This window comes from Notothenia coriiceps, unplaced genomic scaffold (genome assembly GCF_000735185.1).
Source record: "Notothenia coriiceps isolate Sejong01 unplaced genomic scaffold, NC01 NC01_scaffold00014537, whole genome shotgun sequence".
NCBI lineage: Eukaryota > Metazoa > Chordata > Actinopteri > Perciformes > Nototheniidae > Notothenia > Notothenia coriiceps.
This window is the reverse complement of record NW_011347238.1, coordinates 402-8,822: the sequence shown is the minus strand read 5'-3', so window position 1 is coordinate 8,822 and position 8,421 is coordinate 402. Positions and strand designations below refer to the sequence as shown.

Genomic DNA, 8,421 nt, shown 5'->3' with positions numbered 1-8,421 from the left:
TGCAGTGGTGTGAGCTCTCTCACGCCATGGTGCTTGTTATAGAAGAAGGCCTGTTTGCTCTTCTCCGCAGCATCTCGAGCTCTGATGTGATGTCTGCTCGGCCACCTTGGTTACAGGTTCTTGGCCCGAGTGGGCAGCGTCGTCCTGATTTTCCTGCCCATTAGGAGCTCTGCCGGACTGACACCCGTACTGCTGTGTGGAGAAGAACGGTAAACCCATTAAAGCAAGTAGGGGGTCCTTTTGTCTCAGAATCCCCTTTGCCGTTTGAACTGTACGTTCAGCATAACCGTTTCCTTGTGGGTTGTGGGGACTAGAGGTTGTGTGCTTAAAGTCCATGTCACAGGCAAAGCCTCTGAAGACATCGCTGCTGAACTGCGGTCCGTTGTCACTGACAACCTCCTCCGGTATTCCGTGCCGGGCAAACGTGGCTCTCAGCTTCAAGATCACATGTGCACTAGTCGTGGTAGGCATGTGGAGTATCTCCAGGTATCTAGAGTAGTAGTCAGCTATGACTAGGTAACTCTCTCTCTCATGTTCACATAAATCTATGCCAATTCTCTTCCACGGCCTGTCTGGGAGAGGTGTTGGCAGGAGAGTCTCTCTGTTCTGTGCTCTCCTCTGCTCACGACAGTACATGCAGTTCTCGACTTTGTGTGTGATCTGTGTGGCTATGCCAGGCCACCACACCGAAGTGTTGGCCCTGTCTCTGCACTTGTTAAGACCTTGATGGCCCTCATGTATGCGTTCTAGTATCTCTGACCTCAATCTCCCTGGTATCACTATTCTACTCCCTCTGGTCACTACCCCATCATGCATAGACAGTTCGTTCCTAACGGGAAAGTACTCCCTAACACAGGTGTTTATGTGTGCTAGGTGTTCAGGCCACCCCTCTTTTATGTATCTGATCACTTCTTGGAGCTGCTCGTCCGCTGCCGTCTCCGCGCGGATGCTGTCTATCTTTTTCGGCGATGCTGGAATGCTGCTCATCACAGCTGCTACGTAACACTCCACGTCTGTGTCTCTACTGAGCCCCATTTCTTCCTGTGGGCTCCTGGACAGTGTGTCTGCCACCACCAGGGTTTTCCCTGGCGCATACTCAGCCTCTGGGTTGAACCTCATCAACCGCATGAGGAGTCGCTGGCAGCGGAGTGGCACATTGTCGAGATCCCTGGAGTTCATCAGTGGGATGAGGGGTTTGTGATCCGTAATCAGTTTGAATGCTGGTAGGCCGTAGAGATACATCTGAAACCTCTCACACGCCCACACGCTCGCCAGGCACTCCTTCTCTATCTGAGCGTACCTGGTTTCAGTGTCGCTCAGTCGCCTTGAGCAGTATGCTACCGGTCTCCAGTCCTCGCCATGGAGCTGCAGCAGGACACCGCCTATCCCATAACTGCTTGCGCCTGCTGAGACCAGTGTGCTCCTGTTAACATCATAGTACACCAGGGTAGGTGACGTTGTGAGGAGCTCTTTAACTCGCTCAAAGGCTGCTTGTTGCGCCGGACCCCACATCCACACTGAGTCTGCTTTTAACAGTGCATATAGTGGGTGGCCCACTGTGGCGAGGTCTGGAATATATTTCCCCAGGTAGTTGATCATGCCGAGTGCTCTCTTTAGTTCCTGCACGTTTTCTGGTGGTTCAAGTTTGCTGACTGCAGACACTTTGGCTGGGTCGGGTCGTACACCATCTTTGTTGATCACCTGACCCAGGAAGTGCAGCTCCTCCTTTCTCAGCACACACTTCTCATTGTTCAGCTTCAGGCCTGCAGACTCCAGCCGATCCAGAACCTTCTGCAGCCGCTCATCATGTTCGCTGGTGATGCTGCCATGGATGATGATGTCGTCCATGTAGACGGCAACGCCATCCAGCCCTTCCAGCGTCTCCACCATCTTCCTCTGAAATATCTCAGGTGCGCTGCTTATCCCAAAGGGAAGACCTTTAAAACAGCACCTTCCGTACGGCGTGATGAAGGTGGTCAACCTCTGGCTGTCTTTGTCCAGTGGGATCTGCCAGAACCCTGACGCTGCGTCAAGTGATGAGAAGACTGTGGAGCCGCTGAGCTGAGCTATCATCCCCTCTGATGTCGGCAGGATGAATCTCTCCCTTTTGACAGCCTTATTAAGCTTCTTTAAGTCCACACAGATGCCTGCTTTTCCAGACTTTTTCTGGATGGCACCATGGTGCGCACGTGGGTCAGTCACGGCTTCAATGATGTCGTTGGCTTCCATCCTCTCCAACTCCTCTTTCACTGCACCCAGGAGCGGTATGGGGACCCGGCGTGCTGTGCATACTGCATAGGGCTGGGTATTGTCCTTTAGAGCTATCTTCACAGGCTGGGTTTTCAGTAGGCCAAACTCCTGTTCACTGGTGTTGACCTCGCCCACTCGCTTTACTAACCCCATAGCTACAGCTACTGGCCTGCTGAGTAGGTTATTCACACTCTGCCCTCTAATGACATAGAGCCTGCATGTGTATGTTTTTCCCTTGTAGCTGGTCTGAGTTATAAACTGCCCTAAACAGTTCAATCCACCCCCGGGACCACTCAGCACCTTCTTTGGCCTCTGTAGAAACCTTTTTGGCTCCAGTGTTTTGTACACAGTTTCGCTTATGATACTACAATCGGCTCCAGTATCTATTTTAAATTCTACAGGTGAGCTGCTAATCTCTAATGTGACTGTCCATTCATTATCATTGTGAGGCATGCTATTAACTGAGCCCAGATAATAATACTGTCCATCTTCTGATCCCTCACCCTCAGTCACTTCTCTCACCTGCTTGCTCTTGCACACCCTTTCCCAGTGTCCACTTTTCCCACAATTATTACAAGTAGACCTCCTTGCTGGGCAGTCATCCTGCTGGCTGTGTGGCATTTTGCCGCACCGCCAGCACTTCCTGTGGTCATTCTCACTCTCTCTCTCCTGGCGCCTCTCTCTCTCTGTGGGCGCCGCCACTTCTGTGTTGCACCTCTGCTATGCCGTTGTGCTACTTCCTGCACGGCGTAAGCCCGCTCCCCTTGCTGGTTAACTTGAGCTTTTACCTCCTCTGATTGATGCGCCTCTTGTACCGTCATCTCCAGAGTGAGGTTAGGGATCAGCTGTAGCTTCTGAGACAGATCCTTGTCTAGAATTCCCACCACGATTCTGTCTCTTATATTTTCCTCACGAGCCGTTCCGAAGTTGCAATGTTCCGACAGCTCATATAGTGCGCGGATGAATGTCTCTGCGCGCTATCCCGCGCGCTGCATTCTCTGGTTGAAACATGCCCGTTCATGTATAACGTTGCGTCTCGGGATGAAATATGCGTCAAATTTCGCCAGTACAACATCATACTGCGACTCATTTTCCTCTTCCCCGTAGGTAAAAGAGCTGAGAATGTTCTCTGCTTCCTTCCCGAGCGCATACACCAGCGTGCTTACTTGAACTGGACCTTCTTCTTTGTCCAACTTAGTAGCTGTCCTGTACCGTGTAAACCGTTTCTTCCAGTCTGACCATTCGGCGGGTTTCTCGAAACAAAAACTCTCTGGTGGTTGAAACTTTGCCATCCCGACCACTTCTGACACCATGTAATATCTTGGATATTAACAGACAACGGAACAGTTGGTTATTTAACAGCACGCTTTATTGCCTCCTCCGGTGGTTCATCAATCCCCACCTAGACTACCTCTCGCGCCACTCCCACTTACTGTAACTGTCGTAAACATGCCGTAACGTATATGACAACTCCCCTTGTAGTCAGTTAACAATACTATGACACACTCTACAACGAGAAGCTCATGGGGCTTTCCCGAACCTGTGTCGAGAGCTGGAGTTAAATGAAATCTCAGATTTGCCTTCTTAATAGTTTGTTTGGGTCCCTAACTTCCGCTTCGCTCCTCATGCACTGATTCGCTAGCTGAACAGCCAATCAGAGTGATTTATTTGACAGACAGCCTTTGGCCAAAAATGTGTCGGCACGGCCGAAAAGACACAATGGTGCGGGACACATCAATCTGAGTAGGGCGACAGGACGCTCATCGTCGGCCTGACATCCATCGACGGCCAAAATCGGCTAGGTGTGTCCGGGGCTTAACACCCTTACACGGCAGGAGGTGAGGGACAGGGACCACAGGACAGGGTAGTTGTCTAACTGTTTGTAGTCTGATAAACAGTAAATTGATCAAATGTAGTGCCAGAATAGACGTGAGATTACTTGAGAGTTGTTGACAAGGGGATATCAAACATCCATAGTCAGTCGCATTGATGTACATCGACGCTTTCGCCATTCCGAAGTGGGCGTGGCTAAATCTAAACAGGGTTTGAAAAACGTTTAACGCAGGAGGGACTGCAGACCACTGGGAGACAAGTAAATCAATAACACCCTAAGCAATTAAAGGACAATCAAATTAGTTTACATTTTCTGTCCATCACTCATTTGTTCATCAAGTTATTGTTGTAGATACTGTATAAGGTTTCTGTTTTAGAAAAGGTAAAGAAATATAAGTGCTGTAAGTGTTACCACTTCCCTCATGCTGCTGGAGTGAGACAGAGGTAGGCAATCTTCAGATTTGCTGTGAAAGACATACAGCATTCAGAGGTTAGCAGCCTCTCAGCAATAATCCCATTCCTTTAGTGTGATGCAGCAAAGACTCAGTAACATTACGTCGTTAACTCCCTACAAGGTACTTTAGCTGCCAGAGTTCACCTCCACCTGGTGGACCACCTCACCATGACATAGTAAAACGATGTTAACAATGGTAAGATATATATTTGAGTCTTACATTGGGATCCTGCTCCTATAAAAAAAAAAGCGTGGGAGACAGGTTCAGGGCATTCCAGCTGTTGGAAATAATAATGGAATACTTTCACAGGTGTAGGGACATGGGAAAGTTGTTAACAGCACTGAGATGTGGAAGACAGCTCAATGGTGTGAAACATTCCTTCACTCTGCATCCACAGAAATAGGGAAAGGGAGGGGGGGCAGTCAGAGGCAGGCTTTTTCTTGTTGTTGTGCATTGCATGTATGAACAGCACAATTATATTAGTCTCATCTGGATAAGTCCTATTCAGCTGGAAATTACAAGAAACACAGAGCAGGCCTCAACAAGCTTTATATTCTGATTTTTGTATATTCAGAATTGTGTAGATGTTTAAGCTATGCTCCCTCTGTCAGCAAATTCTCAAAGGTTACACATGTCTGTTGTGATTTCACTCCTCTGCACAGTGTGTTTTGCTCCCTTCCCATGTTCAGTGTGACTCAGTTGCTCTCACTGCAGCCTTTGATTAACCCCTCCCGCTACATTCTGTTTAGTGCAAAAGCTATCTTTGAGATGTATGCTACCACCCCGTTATAATCATGGTTCTTTTTGTCTATTTTTTTCTCACAGGCCGGGCGCATGTGGTCAAAACTTTGCTGTGGTCAAAAGGGGCTGCTCTTCCTCTTTCCCCTCTTCCTCCTCTTCCTCGCGATATTTGTGATGGCTATGACCCTGCCCCGTCCTTTGCCGCACTCTGACATGGACTGGAGGTCGTCCCGAGCCCTGAGCTCCACCGGGGAGCTGAGACCCAGGCCCAGAGACATGAATTCACCCACTGTTTCTTCTAATCAGCAGCAACTCACTCACATCCAGAGCAGGACCTGGAAACCCTCTCCAAAAGACTCATTTAAATATTCAGTGCCAGCTAAACTTGTTGCTCGTGAGGACAAAAACAACATAAAAGACAGAGGTCACCCAGACTTTGTCAGAAGTAAGCATAAAAACAATGGCATTGCTTCAAAACGAAAAGAATTGGCAGGCGCCAATCTCTCTCGGTTTACAGTTAACAACACAGGGCCAAAACATAGAATCAAGCCAAGCGACCACGGTGCTGTGGTGAAGCACTCTGCACGGGTAAATGGCAGTCAGGCTGCACACAGACAGGCAGCCAGATGGCACAGGAAAGCAGACTCACCAATACAAAGTGCAAAGCTAGGTCAACATCACAAGGAAAACAACAGACCAGCAACAAATCACTCTGGGAAATCTGGCAAAGTCGCTAAGGATTGGCAGGCTGTGAAAAACTCCTCTAGGGATCTGAAAAAACAACACAATCCCTCGGAAGAGAAGGAAAATAATCCTGGCTCGGCTTTGTCCAACCAAAAGACAGCCATGAAGAAAAAGGAGGGCGCCTGGTGTCGGAGCTTCAGAGAGCAGAACTTCCCAGGCAGTGACCGGAGGAGGATCAGGGTCAGCCCAGAGCTCCAGCCCTGGCTCAGCAAGGAGGACATCCAGAAGATGGAGCTCCTGGCAGGGGGCCAGGTGGTCAGTAAGGCCAGGGTGCCAGCACATGGACAGGTGCTCCAAGTGGCACTGGATCCTCCTGCACCCCAGCAGGTACACAGATACACTGTTTGGAATTAACTGTTTGTAGATGATATGTTTTTATATAGGCAGCTATGTCCTAGTGATGCGCTGTGCAGTTTTCACCTTAGCTGTGTTAAGGTTACTCTAAAAACTGGACCCAGTCGCAGAACACAGACTCGAGAGGGAATTAAGTTTTACAGATTTACAGAGGTTGTCAAGAGATGAGGGAAGGGCTAGCTATGGCAGGATAGTGGAGGTATGGAAGGGGAGGCAGGCAGGTGAGGCTTGAAGCCTAATGGTGTGGCAAAGGGAGAAGCAAGCAGGCTGTCGGGAGGGTCCGTTGGCAGGTGAGCTGATGATCCACTGGTGGCACAAGGAGAAATATTAGCATCAAAACACAGGAAAATACTCTGGCAAGGAAACTCCAGTTGCTGGAGGACTGTAGTAGATATGCTGTGTGACAGAGTATTACAGTTGAGGGCGAGGAGCTTCCACTGCCTGGAATCATCAGCTATCATTGTCAATATAACGCACACTTCAGTATTATCCACATAATATCAGGCAATATTTCCCTTTAACTGCTGGGTAAAAGGTTGTTTTGATTGTTTTACTTACATATACAAATTGTATCTACAAAGTGAGGCCATTCCAATGAAAATATTCTTAGCTTTTACCTGAGGCACCAGGTATTGGGCTAGGTGTCTAAAACAAAAAGGTGTTTTATAAATTAGAGTTGTAAAAGTGTATTTCTCCCTCACAGAAGAGGGATCCACCTTCCCAAAACCATGCAGAGACCCACAGTGACCGCTGCCAGCAGGGGCTCTGCTCCCTGGTCAAACGCACTGACGACTGGTTTGAAGTGTTCTCCTTCCACCTGGACCGGGTGCTGGGACTCAACAGGAGTCTCCCTGCTGTGCTGAGGACTTTCCACAGTGACATTTTACCGTACCGATATACCAGCGGCACACCCAGACCTGTAGTTTGGTGGGATCCAGACATTAAACACCTGGCTGATAAAGACAATGACCAGAACTCAGTACCGCTCAGCTGGGCCAGGTACCAGAAGCTGCTGCAGGCCCACTGTGGGAGTGAAGAAAACCTGAAGACAACGCCCTGTGTGGGAGTAGACCACCCAGAGTGGGGGAGACTGGCTCTCTTCGACTTCTTATTACAGGTAAGCTCTGTACCACGCTCACGCTCAGTACCCACATGTGTTCACAGAAGATCACACACAACATGACTCATACAGTGACAGCAGTACTACACAGAACAGTGGCATGTCCAAATTAAAGGGATTTGGGGTAGTGAGAAAAGAGGACAGAGTCTACATACAGTAGATCACCAAGAGCTATGGAGGAGGGGAGACATACTGGAACTGGGTAAGTAAATGTATTGTAATTTTTTTTTTTTAAACAATTTCTTTATTGTTTAAGCATACATAGACAATATATAAGACTGTACACAAACATCCACAAGACATACCAAATTAAAATACATTACAAGTCACATAAATAAATAAAATTAACTTCACAAACACGTGGGTAGGCTAAGTAAGGAAATATACAAATATGAAGGCAGATAGGAAAGGTTTTTATCCTTCTCCCAGCAGAGGAGCATTAATCATCTCCAATTTGCTGACCCATAGTACTCTCTAGATCCGCATGTTCCAGATAGTTAAGGATAGGGCCCCATACCTTTTTAAATAGTTCTTGTTTTCCTTTAATTGAATAGGTTATTTTCTCCAATGAGACACATGCAGACAGTTCTTTTAACCATTTGCCAATAATTGGACTGTTAACATTTTTCCATGAAAGTGCTATCATGCGTTTTGCCTGCAGCAGACATAAATTTAAAAAGATTTGTTCTCTCTTCCTTATGTTGTGTTCTTTTGGGTAACACCCTAACAAAAAAAACATTTTACCTCTTCCCAAAACGCTTTTATCTTGGTACACTCCCAAACACAATGAAAGAATGTTCCCTTAAATTGTCCACATTTAAAACATAAGTCCGGAATATTATCATTGAACTTGTTTAGTTTTTCTGGGGTAATATACAGTATGTGCGCATTAGCCAGTTATATTGTAAGAGCTTAAGACGGGTA

The 8,421-nt window shown here is 47.6% G+C and overlaps 1 protein-coding gene across 1 annotated transcript; it reads left to right on the top strand.

Annotated features, from left to right (window-relative positions):
* Positions 1 to 4,721: 4,721 nt before the first annotated feature.
* Positions 4,722 to 7,494, top strand: LOC104948550 (uncharacterized; the record flags this gene model as incomplete). The annotated part of the gene is made up of 3 exons (XM_010774750.1): positions 4,722 to 4,733; positions 5,364 to 6,350; positions 7,081 to 7,494. Coding segments are annotated over exons 1-3 (1,413 nt in total), but the record flags the coding sequence as incomplete, so codon positions are not given.
* Positions 7,495 to 8,421: the final 927 nt, after the last annotated feature.